The sequence below is a fragment of the Colius striatus genome, chromosome 4 (genome assembly GCF_028858725.1).
Source record: "Colius striatus isolate bColStr4 chromosome 4, bColStr4.1.hap1, whole genome shotgun sequence".
In the NCBI taxonomy this organism is placed as follows: Eukaryota; Metazoa; Chordata; class Aves; order Coliiformes; family Coliidae; genus Colius; species Colius striatus.
In genome coordinates this window covers 74528038-74544239 of record NC_084762.1, presented here as the reverse complement: position 1 = coordinate 74544239, position 16202 = coordinate 74528038, and the positions used below count along the sequence as shown (strand labels likewise).

Below are 16202 nucleotides of genomic sequence, written 5' to 3'. Positions count from 1 at the left end.
GACTATTGTCCATTTGTAATAAAGTAGTTGTTTCTTTGCATTTTTAGGGTTGCTCTTTCCTAGTCTGAGAATTATCTAGCCACAAAAATATTCCCTGCCTCCAAGAGCTTGCTGAACCTCATATTGCTCTTTATAAATATGGCAAGGCAACAGTCTCTGTGGCTAGTAGGCACTGTCTGTTCATTGGTACACAGGGACCTTCTTGAACAAGTGTCTTGAGAGCTGAGGCTGTGATCACGGAGTTGAATGCTGCTTTCCATCTCACAAGTGATAGCAATGCTAGATCCTGTTACCATGACCTCATTTATAAAAACTCACTGATAGTGTGTTTGTTTCCTCTGCAAGCTGATGGGGCTCCTCACAGCACTATACCACTGACCTTGAGTGAGTCCCGAACACACAACAATGTACCAAGTGTTACAACATTTTGAAAGTAGATGAAGATCTCTACCACGTACCTGTTATTTGAGCTTGCTGAAGAGACATCTTTAAATGGCTTCTTTCCAAAATAATGAATCCTACTTGAATGTTTTTAATTTCTCAGCTTTGCAGAAAGTTTTCAAATCTTACTGAAAATTAGACAGACTGATTAGAAAAGAATTTGATGAAGTAACACAATACATTAAAGAAACTGTCAGGAGACCCGTGTTCCTGGCTACCCTGTCAAATAGTGGATAAGTTAACACATAAGATAATTTTGTTCCAATATGAATGGTTTGATTGCTGTTGATTTTCCTTCTGGATTATGTAACAAAACAGGCCTCTTTAAACAAAAAAACAAAACCACAAAACGAATACCTGTGTGTAGTGTTCATCTCAGACCTGTCCATTTTTTTCTTTAATGAGATTTAAGGAGGTGTTCTACTGAAGAACAGCAAAACCACCTCCGGCACTGGGATGCCTTTTCCATTCCCAATTGTTTACCACTTCAGCCCTAGTCAACTGTGCAGAGATATTTTTTATGAACTCATTAACTCAATGACTGAAAAGTGCAATGATTTCTTTTTGATTGAGTTACAATGTGCTATCAGAAAACCACAGTTATATTGTTCTTAAACTAACAAATGTTTTTGTATTTTTTTGTTTTGTGATTTTACAGACTCAACTCTTGGGAGTTTTACTTGCTGCTGCCTCAAATTTTCTGATTAGTGTCTCTTTGAATATACAGGTATCAATTTTTTTCTCTTTGTTCACAGTTGTCTATATTTAGCAAGTAACTTGTGTTACAATTTATAAAGATTTTTTGCGATATTGTGCCCCAAACCATCTTTGACTAATTTGACCAGCTTTTTAAATACTGTTTAGGAAAACCAATAGCTCAGTGTTGTTATTTGACAGACAGCTTCGACTGAATTATCTTTTAAAACAATTTTTTCTCCACTTATTAACAATATCCAACTATGAATAATGACTTCCCCTACATCTCAACATTTATTTTCACACTCAGATTAAATGGACAGACCAAATTTTATCAATCTCTCTCCCTTTGCCTCCATGCAGTTGGTTTTTCTACATCTCTTCCCTCTGATTATCAGCGAAAAACCAGCCCACCATTTGCAATGTGGTTCAGCTGGATTATAAACAGCCTTCAATTAAATACTATCCACATGCATTAATATGCAAAGAAGGCAGACATCTGGAGAAAGAAGACTGCATTGGAGCCTCCAGGCTCACTCTCCTATGTTCACTGCACATCTCTTCAATCACACTGTGTCCTCAAGAGTCATTCCTGCAAGAATCTGAGGAAAAACTAGAGCTCAGACTTCAGTTAAGAACTTGTTCTGTTTGATTTTCACCAGAAATGTACATTCTTGATTTGAGTATTGTTTAATGTTAATTTCAATTGGATCTTTTTGTGTTTGTAAAAATGGAACATGCAAAATCCTGATGTTACTGTGAATTGCTCATCTGTGGCTCAGGGAAGTTTGACTTCGTTATGCTCCTTTTCTCCTTGGAGGTATAACCTTCTTTTTAGGATTTCATCCCCTGAACATATTCCACAGCATGAAGATGAAATAATGTGCTGCATCCTCTCAACAAGAGGAATGACTGAGAGTACGGTGTCTCGCAGACATTACTGTTTGGCTCATACTCTGTCGTGTAGCCTACATAATACAATGGGATTACGAGGACAATTTTTTACAACTTCCTTGAGGCTTTGCAGGGACAATTCCAAAATCAAATATCAAGTGAGGGGGAACAAAAAGTATTTTACCATGATTTATCCCTCAATAACTGTATCATTTGGTTTCCTAATTAAAGAAGACCCCTGTGAAGAGGCTAGTGAAGAATCTGAGAAAGGAAACGATAATCTACAGGACCAATGTGGTGAACATTGCATCCTTCGATGCTTTCCCCATGGAAACTCTCTGAACTCTGTTTCAGAAGATCTGTGTGATCAATGTAAAATTATCTGGCTGTATAGAAATTCTTGCTGTACAGCCAGAGAGAAAACAGTTACAGCATGTGCCAATGATACCATAGCCATATAACAAGAAGTGTTGATGAACTATTACTTGAGTATACGTTATACCTATTGATGCAGGTATAGCTGGTTTTCTTTAGGAAGATAATGCATTACCTGAGATCGTCTTCTAAGGTCAAACAGGAGACTGTAACCCAATTCTGGATTCTACCTAATTAATTTAGAATCCTCCCTGCAGCAAACGTGATTAAGTGTTGCTTTTTAAAATTTGGAATTGTATTTCTGGTAAGGATATGTATCATGGAGCAGAAACACCATGTTGAGTGATCCCCTTCTCTGAGTTAGTCACCACGGTTCTGATTCTGCCCCATTTTCTTTGAGTGTTTCCAGATTCACAGCACAACTGCCAAGCTTTGCTTTGAGAGAAGAAGAGGTGTGCAGTGATAGCTAGGAAGCACTAGCCAGTATTCACTTACTATTTTTCAGTTTTATTCAGAGGGCTAATTTTCTGGTCATTTCCACCATGGCTAAGAAAGCACACATCTGGAGCAGTGCTAACACAAAGCTGCACGTCTGCAACAAGCTGGTAGTCCCATTTAAAAGAAAAGCTTGACACACCTGGAATTTGAAGTTTACAGCCCCCTTAATTATTCCCCTTTTGTCAGACGTAAGAACACAATGGAAGCCTTTCTTTTTATACTTGTTCCTAATAATTAATTTTCTAGAAGTGCGCTCATCTCCGACTGGCTCGCCAAACAGAGCCGAAGCCCTGCTACACAAGCAAGCTGTGGTGTTGTGGAATTACCCTCCTGGGGCTTGGAGAAGTGGGCAATTTCACAGCCTACGGATTTGCCCCCATTGCCCTCGTTGCTCCACTGGGATGTGTCTCTGTCATAGGTGAGACAGTTTGCCATTTCCTGCTTGGGTGCATACTTTAATTGCATACGTGTTTGTGACTAGAGGAATAATGCCATAGAAACTGCAGCAAGAATGTAAGAGGAAAATGTTAATGTTGTGGTTTGAAAAGAAATTATTCATATAATTACATGAACTGACAGTTTAACACAAACCCTCTACTTAAGACAAAGACTTTTTCCATAGTTTTATCTTTTGTGTCACTATGCTCTATTCCTGCCAGTTGGGAGCTTGGCGCTGTACTGCCATTGCCAGCTCTGCAAGACCCCAAAGTGCGGGGAAGGAATCCTGTTGACTGCACAGAGATGTGGTCTGATCCTGAGTACCTATATGTTTTCTGTGTTACCGTCACACCAAGTGGTTTTTGCTACCTGCACCATGCCCATCACCACAATTCATGTGGCCATGGGCAAACGTGCTTGACTCTGCAGAACAGGACAAAAAGGGCCTAGAAATTCCCTGAAATGTTGCTCATTTGTTCCTTCATGTGCGGATTAATTGGTCTTTAGCAGAATCATATCCTTAGGAGTCATTTGATATGATCTTACTCTTTACTTCATGTGGGTTTTTTTGTAATTGTAAGATATTGATGGGTATGAAATGCTGTTTCTTTGATAAAGTAACACATGTTTTAAAATATGTTATCGTGTTGTGCTAATACAAAGCTGAGTAGACAGGATAATATTGTACAGAGACTGTGAACACAGGAATACAAAGTGCAGCTGAATCCCTTAATTGCGCTGTTTCATATCCACAGCTGAAACATCCAGGGCTGAGATATCACAAAGCTGTGCATGACAAGTGATAACACTTCATGGTCTGTCTCTAGCTACCAAGTTTCATGCTTGGAAGCGACATTACAGTGAGCAATTCTGCATGGGAAAGTAGAAAAGATGAATTATCTTCCCAGTGGACCGCCCAGCTGTAGTAGAAGGGGGCAGCCAGCCATATGTGTATGCAATTTAGCAAGGAGATAGCGGGGGAGCGAAACTGCAGGCATTTTACTCTAACTTTTAGCGTTAAACTATTGCAGAATTTTGGAGAATGAGATATAAAAGCACAGTAGTTCACCACTGTGGGAAAGATTTTTCAAAGAAAGGGATGAGATATTACCTGAGAAGAAAATGTAAATTAATGTGACATACCCCGGTGTGATTTTGGTGGCAGTAGTTATATCTTTTAAAATTGTAGACATTTCCAGGTGTCTCTGAACCTAAAGGGACATTTCTTACCCAAACTGAATAAAATGCAAAAATAGAAAACCAGAAAGAAGAAGTGAAAAGCAGTGGGAAAGGGAAAGAAAATCCATTGGTTATTTAACTGCTACAAAGAAGAGGTCACATTGAGGATTGATTTTTATGGGGACAGATTCTTTCTTTTTTACTTTTGCAATATGTGGAGAAATGTTGCATCTGTTTGCTCTGTTGTCCATTTCCCCTTACTTGCAACAAATACCAAGAAAACACTTCCCTAACTGGTATATTTTATCAAAATTCTTGCCCACTTTTTTTTTTCCCTTTTTCCTTTTTCTTTACTGACGCGAAATGCATATCCTGGAAGACCCCAGGAGCCACTTTAATATCTTATATTCCATTTCCATGTATCAGCTGACTGTATCCATTTCATAGCCCAAACAATAGTGGTATCTGAAATTTTATTTAGTCTAGCAAACATTCCCTTAAGGAAGGGAAAGTAAAAATGATGTAGACAGCCAATTACAACAATAAATTCCCAGTAACACTTCCTACCACTAGATACTTTCCTGTCTTCTGAAATTAAAGCCAGAGAGAGAGAACACATCCTTTTCATTTTAGAAGAGTTAATCATTTAGGGTAATGACAAACTGACCAAAACACGTGTACATCATTTGCTAACAGCTGGCCAAAGGATAGTTTAATCAGCAGGTCTTCCAACTGAAAAGATCAAGAAAAATTTTTCTCATTAAGTTGTGACCTGTTTTAAGTGATGGGGGATGGACTTTTCACAGTGTAGTTGGCGGCTGTTTTGAGTTATTGGTGAACGTGTGTCTTTCACAAGTTAATTTTTTTAGCTGAAGAAATTACCCACTTGATAACAAACTCCAAATATATATGTGAACCCTAAGTCCACCCTTCTGATGAGCTTTTTTTAACAAGTTCATTGTCAACAACCCACATTGTAAGAGCTATCTCTCAATGACATTGGGCACCTATGGTGCACTGAGGGGAAACGTGCTTTGCAGTATACGCTGTCATCTGTGGGATTCTCTGAAGGTCACAGTCACCAAGTCTGTACAGAAAGTGTACTTTTCTTGGAAACCAAGGTTTTGGAGGAGGATAAGGCAGACTGGAGTCTCTGCTCAGAATTTATTTGGGCTGTACCCATCATATATATCCAGACCTCTGAGATGCAAAGTATCCTGGATCTTAAAATAGATGGAGCCAACATCTATTATGCTATGCTACCACATTTAACTGCTTCCAACTAAATTTTGCACTTAAGCCGGCATCAATTAAATAGTGAAAAGCTTGTGTCTCATTCTCTTGAGCTGGGTGCTTCTGATGGCTGTTTTTATAAAGAATTCAGTACCACAGACCATGAATTGGCATGACACCAGTAGATTTTAATTTTTTTTTTTTAGAATTAAGCTACAAAGGCTATATTTTCCTTCTTACACAGTGGAAGTATTTTTGTGTGTGGTTGCAATGATGCAAACTCTACATCTGTTCAGGGTTTTAAATAGTTTGAGAAGACAGCAGTTGTTTTCTTCAAGAGGAGAAATTGGTAAATTTTTAATTTAAAAGTGGAGGAGTAATGCATGTTTGATGTGATCATTAAAAAGCTTTTTATACTTAAAAATTTCAAACCATGTTTTACATGTAGCTTGGGTAATTGTAGGCTGCTGTGGTTTTTAGCTCATTGTCTTGCTTTTGCCTGCATAAATAACTGGAGGGTGGAGGATGAGGGGAGGCCAGTGGTATAAGAGATTATTTCTTCTGCAGTTTTTTTTATTCTGTAGAGAATTGTTTTACACTTAACTCACTTAGACTGAGTGAGTTGAGACATTGTTGAGATCCCTTTGCATTTTTATATGCTCCTTCTAAATAGCTGTGAGGCAAGAAATTGCTTTAGGCTTTGAAAATTGGTATCTCTGGTGGTGCTTTAGGAGAAAGTTTTTCAGATACTCTTGTAGAAATGGATTTCTCCCACTGACTGTAATGTAACATCTTTATGGCTGAAGAATTCGGGATTTTGAGAAGACTGTTACTATTGAGAGACAGAAAACATTTACCACACTATTCCTTAAAATACTTTATATGTACTAGTCTAGAAGATGCAACGAAAGATGCAACTTCCCTCTGCAGTGTGTATGTAAGCTCACCTTAGTGATCTCTCTTTTGAGCAATTCCTCAGACATTTGGCTTGCTTTTTTTATTAGCATATTGGCATTAAGGATGGGGAAAAATGTTTTCTGTTTTATCCACCACTTTTCCAGTACAAATGCTTAAAGTTGTTAGAAATGTTACACAAGATAGCTATCAAGAGATCATGCACCAACTGACTAAATTCTGTAATATCTTCCACTATATTCAGTGCACCATTAACATTTGTCATATAAACTAAAAATAGGTTTGAGTAGCCAATTAGATGTGATGAATTTGTTTCCAGATGTTTTCAGCAGAGCTAGCTCTCTGTTCAACTCTGACTGTGCATACAGGTAGCCTTTAAGTTTCTCCACTTTTGTGTTAATCCTCCCTGACACAGAGCTCTGGCCCTGAAGGAGACTGAGGTTCCACCAGGTGTAAATGCATCCATCCTCCTCATATCTGAATCCTCTCCCCCATCTACCACAAAATGACTCACATTAGAGCAGCAAACTGGTTTTCCTGCCCTCCCCTTGAATGAGACAGTAAAAGACACGAGGCAGGACCAGGTAAAGAAGTTTCAAGCTAATAGTCTCAGGGCAAGGAGATTCTTGGTCTTGAATTGTCTGTAAGCAGACTCCACTGTGGAGATGGTGCTAGGTTCACTCAAAAAACAGCTGTGATTTTTCTATCAGTGCCCACAGAGTTCACATGGACTTGCTTGTCCTTGTGCTTTGTGAACAAACATTAAGAACTGCCTGTGCTTCCTGTCCTTCTGTCCTCCTTGGTAGCCCTTTGCATGAGAGAGAGAGAGATTTTAGTCTAAGGGTGTGAGCACAGATCCTTTCTTCAAACCAGCTTCTTTCCTTCTGAATGTGCTTAATAAAATGCTTGGGCACATCTAATGTTTTTTTTCCACACTATCCTTCGGCTAAACCACATTATTCTCAAGACTGACAACATCATCAATTCAGCCTTTTATCTTGTCCTTTTAGTGTGCAGCCTCTGGAATCCCCTCTGCAAATACTGGTACTTGACCAGGCAGACCTGCTCCTCATGTTCTGCATCATTAATCTCCTGCTTATTTGAGCTATAGTGATCAAATGTACTACCTGCCTCATCACCTCTCCAGATCTTTCTAACTATGTGTCAGACTACAATAGCCAATGTAAACAGTAGTCTTTGAATCACAGCTATTACACTTCCTTTGGTATTTCATGGAAATTACCAATGAAATGGGTGCAAAATGGGTGCAGAGTAAGTGGTTTTTAATGCCTTTACCTGACTGAACCAGTTAAGTGTAACAGAAAGAGGTAAATGTTAAATCCTGTGGTTTATTGAAAAACTATTGGACAAGACAGAATCATAGAATCATAGAATGGTAGGGTTGGAAGGGACCTTTAGAGATCATCTAGTCCACCCCCCCTGCAGAAGCAGGTTCACCTAAATCAGGTCGCATAGGAACATGTCCAGGTGGGTCTTGAAGACCTTCACAGAAGGAGACTCCACAACCCCTCTGGGCAGCCTGTGCCACTGCTCCCTCACCTGAACAGTGAAATAGTTTTTTCTTATATTTAAGTGGAACTTTTTGTGTTCCAGCTTCATCCTATTACCCCTTGTCCTGTTGCTAGCTACAATAAAGGGATGTCCCAACCTCCTGACACCCACCTTTTAGATGTTTGTAAATGTTAACAAGATCTCCCCTCACTCTTCTCTTCTCCAGACTAAACAGCCCCAGTTCCTGCAGCCTTTCCTCGTATGAAAGATGTTCCAGTCCCCTGATCATCTTGGTGGCCCTTGGTGGATCATCTTGGTGGAGAGAACTTCTCTCCAGAAGTTCCCTGTCCCTCTTGAGCTGAGGAGCCCAGAACTGGACACAGGACGCCAGATGAGGCCTCACCAGGGCAGAGTAGAGAGGGAGAAGAACCTCCCTTGACCTGCTGGCCACACTCTTCTTGATGCATCCCAGGATGCCATTGGCCTTCTTGGCCACGAGGACACATTGCTGGCTCATGTTTAGCTTATTATCAATAGAAGCAGTAAAAGCAGTCTATGCCTTTATGAGGAGAGTACTAGTCTATTTAAAATAGTACATAAAACTTATCTAAGAACTGAAAAGAGGAAAAGGAGGGATATATTAGTATTTGAGGTTCCAAACAGTAATGAAAGGATTATTTAGTGTAAGACCTGACAATAAAATAGAGGTAAAAACTCTTTCATTTGAGTTTTTAGGCGTATGAGACAAAATACAGAAAATATACTCTACGATCAGCATGTATTTCCTATCTTTAACTTCTCCTGTTGTGTATTATTCCTTACTTAAAGAAACAACGAAGAAGCAACCCTAAATGCAGCTTTTATGTCTTGGAGGCAGAGGAGTTGTTTTGTGAGCTGGATTCTCACCATTCAGTGTCTGCTAGTGGAAGAACCCACATATCACACTACTTTTTATTTCTATTTATGCTGGAGAAAACTTACATATGGAGATAATTGTAAATGATCACTCTCCTAAGAGAATAAGCAGCTGACTAAACTATGTGTAGCACCATTACAGCTCTCCCTTAAGGCACTTAATTGCATGTCATGCAGAAAACGGACACTTTGTACTGTTTTTTCAATTTAAATTGAAATTCACATGCTGCAGTGAATATATATTCATTCAATATATAGTGAATATACATTCAATAATGAATACAAACCAGTCTATTTCATACTGTTGTATGAGAAGATGTTGTTGATGTTGCTTCAACATATTAGTTAAGCTTCTGAACAGACTCTCATTTTCTCCCCAATAGTTTTTATTTATCATGATTCTCATGTAGTACTAAGTCATACTGTTGATTATTTGAAATACTAACTCTGTATTTCCAAATTGAAGAGTTTCATGAGCTTTCAGATAGACTGTCATATAGACACAGATATTTTCTTGTAAATTTGTGGATATTGATATAAGCACGACACAATCAAGGTTGAAATAAACTCAAGGATTTCACTAGGATGTATTGGTTCTGTAATATTTAATCCTTAAAAGATCATGTCCAAAATTTTCTCCCTTCTCTTGATCTAACAGGCTATTCACCACTGTTCCACTGTTCTGAACGGGAGTAGGATCCATGCCTAGTTTTAAAAGTTTTAACTTAATTATTATTTTAAAAGCTAAAAATGTTCTGATTCACCCAAAAGTATAAAAGTTTTGTCAGAAGAACAGGGATGCCATCTTTGCTTCAATGACTTACAGGCTGACAGTTCAGGCTTAGAATTGTGCATATGTTGCATCGATAAAATCAGTGGTTCAAAAGCAAAGAGGCTTCAGAACAATGGTAAATAGCTTGTTTTATTGCTAAGCTGTTGTCAGCTTACACTTTGACACAGTTTTTTGTCCGCATTTCTGTATTGTGCTCTATTGCTGACCACTTAAAAAAACCAGGAGTCTGTTCCTCATTCTGACACAGATATCAATCTTTATAACTGTCTATTTATTTAAAACAAAAACCAAACCAATCAGGCAAACAAATGAACAGTTGCAAAGACACATTAACACTTTTCAACACAGCAATTGCCCAGGTTCCTTGGTCTATTTATCCATGGAGTTGAACATAATGTTCAGTAATTTATTTCCCACACCAGTACAGTGGTGTAGGAGGAGGAACACAGCTTCTGTGACAGAGGGGGAACAGGAAGACCGTGATGTGGGAAATGGAAGGTTGGGTCTGGGTAGTAGGAGGTTAGATTCATGCAGCAGTGATGGGTTGAAGTCATGGTGAAGGGAAAGCAGGCTAGGAGGAAAATGTGAGGATGTAACATCACTGTTAGTGAAGAGAAGTGGGGAGATGGGAGGCAACTCACCTGTGGTCTGAGGGATAATGGGAAGCAAGTGGAAAGTGAGAAGCTGAGGACAGGGCTTTCAGCAGGGCTGCATTTAGGAGATGAATTTAGGGTGCAGTAAGAGCTTTAACTCCTATAGCTGATAGGCTTTGCTGTGGCCTCTGGATGCCCACTTACTCTTCTTCCTAGGATATAACATGTTGGAAGGAACCCCAGGAAGTCCCTAAGCCAACCTCCTGCTCACAGCAGGGTTAGCTTGGGGGCCACTGGGCAGAGAGGAGATGGTGGGAGGAATGTTGTTTTAGCATATTGTTTTAAACTGTCTTTTCTGGAGGATTTACTGTCTTAAGCATCTAAATGCAGCTGAGACTGTAAGTCAGAGTCCAAAGCAGTTAAGAAAGAGGGGCAGTGCAACTGTTAGGGCTGTACATTTCTCACTGTGCTCCTGGGATACACTTTGGTGCCTGCTGTTTGTCTTGCTGGCCAGAAAAACCTGCAAAGCCAGCAGAAGTAAAAATGTGAAAAAGCAAGCCTGCTCAGAGTGCAAGGGCTCAGAGGCTCCCTTCATACCTCTCCTCACCTGGCCCATCACTTCTAGCGAGCCACTGCCCACATCAAGACAAACTGCCTATGCTTTCTTTGAATTAACCTGGTTCAAATCTATCCCACAAATTGAAGCACATAAAAGAATCCTTAAAAGACTCTTGAAAAATATAAAAGACTTTTAAAAGACTCTTTAAAAATCAAACTTATGGAGCTTAAGACCCTCAAAATAAATAAAATAAAAATGAAATTAAAATATTGTGTTAGCTAGAGTTAACAAGGTGCTCTCTTGACTGTGCTACTGTAACTTGCTTAAAATTCAGCCAGATTTTGCCAGGCTTGTATATACTCTAGCATCTCATCAGATCTGTGTAACTGTTATCAACTTCTTTGCTTAGATTTACTCCATTTACTTTTCTTCTTCACCTGAATGCATATGAAGTATTGATGGCTTGCTCAGGGACAGTTGTCTTTTGTGTTTAAGAGTCTCTCCCGGATCTCTCTCTCCTTACCTTGATGTTGCCCCTCACCTCCTGTTTCAGTTTTTCCTCCAATCCCAGATGGCCTAATGTATGTTCTTAAAATCTCTCCTATTTTTAGATTCCTCTAAATAGAACACATCATAAAAAGCATTAATTATACATACATTCTGTTAAGCTCATGATCTCTTGTGCATTACCAGATATCTCTGGAGAAAGAGCTTGCTGCATTTGAATGCATTATTAAAGCAGGTGACAGGCTGAATGACAAGTTTCATTATCTGGCTGCATTCCAGTACCTCCCAGTGCCTACTGCCAGCCTCACAGACTGTGATCCCCCAAGCTGACATTTGTCATCTCCAGAGAAGTAGGCAGTGAAAGTTGTGGCATAACTCACCTCATCCCAGATTGGATGCCAATGCTGGAATCAAACCCGAGATTGCATTTACTAAGTCTCCACTGAATGCAGAGAGCCCAGACAGTGGGGTACTCAAAACACCCAAAAAATTTTTAAAAATCACTGAGACATCAGTTCATTAGCAACAGGTCTTTGCTATAACAGTGACTGCCTAGGTGGGTGGGCTGAGATGGGGTTTGGGAGAGCTATGACAGCAGGGAGACAGGGCAGTAATTAATTCCTGCACTATCTTGGGTTGATGCTGCTTTTTTCCTGTCTTTTGTCCTCTCTGTTTTCTAAACCTAGGTAGCTCTGCTATTGCTAGTGTTGCCTGGATACCAATGTCTTCTCTCCAGCAAAGCTGTCACTGAATCATTGAATAAATAAAATTGTGTCAGGCAGCTTATTTTCAGTGAGGCATTTTTAGTTTAAGATTCTTTTATTGTACTTATTCTTTTGCATAAATCTCCATCAGTCTTGATATAGTTCATATGTATGACTTCTGCTATGTCTGATTTGTTACTGCCTGGATAACAGAAACACAATGCTGAATTCCAGTTCTCCATTTACCTCTTGGTATGAACCTCTCTAGCTTTATCTAGAGTACATCTACTAGCTAACCACAAATTAATTTTTCCATCAGAATAATAATGAGGCAAAGATGGTTGCAAAAAGTTCAACTGTTCTTTCAAGAATAAACCGAGGTTTTCATGCTGTAGGCAGGAACAGAGCTCTTATAACAGCATCCAATGATTTAGGTTCAGTGTGTCCCTTCACTGTCTCTCCTGGGTAGAGCCTTTCTCTGAGATTTCTAAATGATTCTAACATTACTGATGCACCTTCCCCAAAGGCCTTTCCTGATATTTTTTACATAGGAGCTATTCAGCCTCTTTTTCTTCTCCTTAGAGGTAGATGCTCTAATGTTGTATGCTGGCAGAATCATCTCACACAGATGTCCAACAGTCCCATCCATTTTAAGTCCAAAGCCCTTCTTCCCTCTCTAGCATGTGTCCACACTGGGCTGCTAAACAGAGATCCTGGCCTGTCTGCTACTGCTGCTCACTCATCCACTGCTTCTGTCCCCAAGAGGCAGGGCTGGGAGCTGGCAGAGAGAAAGAGCTGAATGAGGGAAGAAGTTGCCCTAGGGAACAGCAAATCATTTCCAGGATCCACTTCCACTTTTCTAGTCACCTAGAAGACCGTGGGCAGTGTTATATCTCCTTGTTTGCAGACTTCGTGACCACTCTCTTAGTTTCTACTGAATAGAATGTGTTTGCAGTGTCTTTCTTCTTCTCAATTGTACTGCTGCTACTTCACTTATAAGCCTCCAATACACTGATGTCTAAAGAAGCAGATTTTTACCCCTCTATGAGGCAGTTTGCCTAGAGCAAGTCCCTGTGGTGAGCTTGTAGCAAATTAGAGAGTGAAACAGTAAGGCTGATTGGTACCCAGCTTTCCTGACACTTCCACATAGGATTGAATCAGAGCAGTTTCAGCAGTGTCTGCATGGGAAATGGAAAGGTATTGCATTTCTTCAACCACGTGACAGCCTGCTGGATACATTTAAAATCTTGCAAAAACTGAGGGTTGGTTAGTTGCTGGAATGGACTCCTGGCTGGTTACATCATAGTGTGGTGCAAGAGCAACAACCATGACATATGTTTAAACTTGGCCCAGGGAAGTTTTTTTGCTCTAGCACTTGATATTCTAACAAATAGATTTTTTTTAAAAAAAGACTTTATATTTCTGTTCTAGGTAGTGCATTTATTTCTGTCTTATTCCTGAAGAGGACCATGAGGGCTGCTGATATATTGGGTAAGTAAGCATTTGCTAATATGGACATGTGTGCCGCCATATGCTTAGCAAGCTGTAACTCTCACGCAGCCCCCCACCTTCACACTCCCACTTTTCCGAGCAAGTGTTACAAGGCAGATACTTTCAAACTTGGGAAGAGGTGACAAAGAGAGAGAGAATCTTCAGTGCGTGTGGAAAAGACTACATTCCCAAATCCTCTGCTTTTACAACTATAACTCATTCCTTATGTGTCCTTATTGCTCAAATTTCTTTTCTTTGTCTATTTTTGCCTCTGAGGTAGTATTTAGTATTTTCTTTATGAGTACAACACAATTTTAATAAAACAATAAAGTGATTGAGTTATTCAAATATAGGATTTGTTTCTTCCTTACTGCATACACATTGCAAAAATATTCAATCTCAATTAAAAGTGACAACTTGCCTTTTGGTATTAATTTTATCACTTCAAAGGACAAATAGTCATGTCAAACGTTTTGCTGGGAAACATGGTCTTCACTGTAAAAGCATGTCAACATTTTGTCTGTCTCCAAGATTTTGTGTATTAAAAACTGCCCAGCTTGAACACAGTAACAGTGAGATACCAGCATATCTCAGGGTTTGGGCTTTACACCAAGCCATCTCGACTGGGACACTGTCCCTGATGTTGCTGCAGGGCACCCGATATTTCTTTGAGGTTCCTAACAGCTAGGCTTGATGGTCCATGCTATAATGAGAACATCTCATCTGTTCTCACGAATGTTTTACAGAGATATGTCCAGTATTGCTCCAGGAATACTATATAAATACATATATGCATATGTATTTAGGTTTGGGATCCAACTTTGCCAGCTCAGCTGCTACATTCAAAATCCCCCCTCCTTTGACTGATCATGTTTCCCTCATGGCCTTATACATTGTGTGTTGCTTTAACTAGTGTTTAGCACTGATTTATTTTATTTCTGTGAGTTTGACTTTGCAAGAAGATTTTAACAATGTTTCTACATTCCATAGGAATGAGCTGTATGATGGGAAATATGGTGATGTTTTTGCAAGCACATAAATATAGAACAGTGCTGCTGCTTTTCTAACGGAACTGAGTGCGATAGCAGTGCCAGCAAAGCCCTCCGGATGTGCTTTGTTTTGTATTCCTGAGCCTTGTATTCCACACCGATTCATAGCTTTGCCAAGAATTTTAAAGATTACTTGAAAAATAAAGAATTGATTAGCTAATATCTTCCTTAATCCGAAACAGTTTATGAGCTTGAGATCAGCTCACTTCTATCCTGATACCTCAGTGAACATCTGTGTGTGTCAGCTGGCTGTCCACAAGGCAGAACTTCCAGATTTTTATTAAAAGCATAATGATGCAAGTCCACCCTTGAAAAGGGGCCTTGGCAACCTAATGGCTGAACAGTCTTTTGCAAATCAACCTTTTATAAAACAGTTCATAGGTCTGCAAATGCAACAGGGAGCAGCCAAAATGCTGGCTTCATGACAATTTCACATAAGCATTGGACTGGAACATATGTGTTGCACCTAATGTTTCAAGGGCAGGTCCATAGCTGGTGCAAATCTTTGTGGCCACACTGGCTTTTGGGGAGTTATATTTATTTACACTGATTAATAATCTAGCTGTCTGCCTCAGTAAGCAGCTTGTCCTTTCAGTTTAGTGTAAGTTTATGTGACGTGCATGTGCCTATGAGAAATACAAAGGATCCATTCTCCTTTGTCATGCACTTGGTATTAGAATTGAGAATATTTGAAAATGTATTGCTGAGTTGGAACTCTAATTCATGAGACTTTACTGACAGCTCTTTTCATATTTCAAAAATCTTTTGAGTCTTTAATAGAAATTACACTAGATAAGACCACAAATGTGAGGCAACACAATTACCTAAACCCAGATCTGATTAAATAGACTTAAATTTTCTTCTAGAAACTATCTCTTGATGAGCTGGAGAGCAGGAATGACCATATTACCAGACATTGTAGTACCAAAATAATGTGTGCTTTTCTTTAAAGGAGGAACATTGACAGTAACTGGGACATACTTGTTGGTGACGTTTGCTCCAAGTGTACCCCAAGAGCTCACAGCAAGAAAAGTGCAGAATTATTTAGTGAGCTGGCCTTTTTTGGTATATTTGGTGAGTATATGGTTCATACTACTCCCTAAATCAGAAAAACTGGGATTACTGGGATTTTTGCAGCATTGTGAATTAGTGACTGAAATCCTGCTGCTGAAGCTAAATTGTCTGATTTTCACAGGAGAGAGCAAGCAAGCTTCTGGGTCATCACCCCATTCCCCAACCTGAAAATATGCTGAACCAAAAGATATCTTTTGAACAATGTGCCAGGGGAAACAAACAGTTGTGTGGGATCAACAAGAATGGAAAGATTTGGGGATTTAGTGGGCTTGAGGGAAAACCAAAGTATTGGCACTGTTTATATTGCCTATGAATGTGTTCATGCCGCACTGTCTG

General features: G+C 39.5%; 1 protein-coding gene across 1 annotated transcript in view; it reads left to right on the top strand.

Annotated features, from left to right (window-relative positions):
- Positions 1–16202, top strand: part of NIPAL2 (NIPA like domain containing 2) — a 51119-nt gene that overhangs the window by 14752 nt on the left and 20165 nt on the right. Inside the window, exons 2-5 of the mRNA XM_061995046.1 lie at positions 1100–1168; positions 3151–3322; positions 13684–13743; positions 15745–15866. Of these exons, the coding sequence (XP_061851030.1) occupies positions 1100–1168; positions 3151–3322; positions 13684–13743; positions 15745–15866 (423 nt within the window). The remainder of the gene's footprint in view (positions 1–1099; positions 1169–3150; positions 3323–13683; positions 13744–15744; positions 15867–16202) is intronic.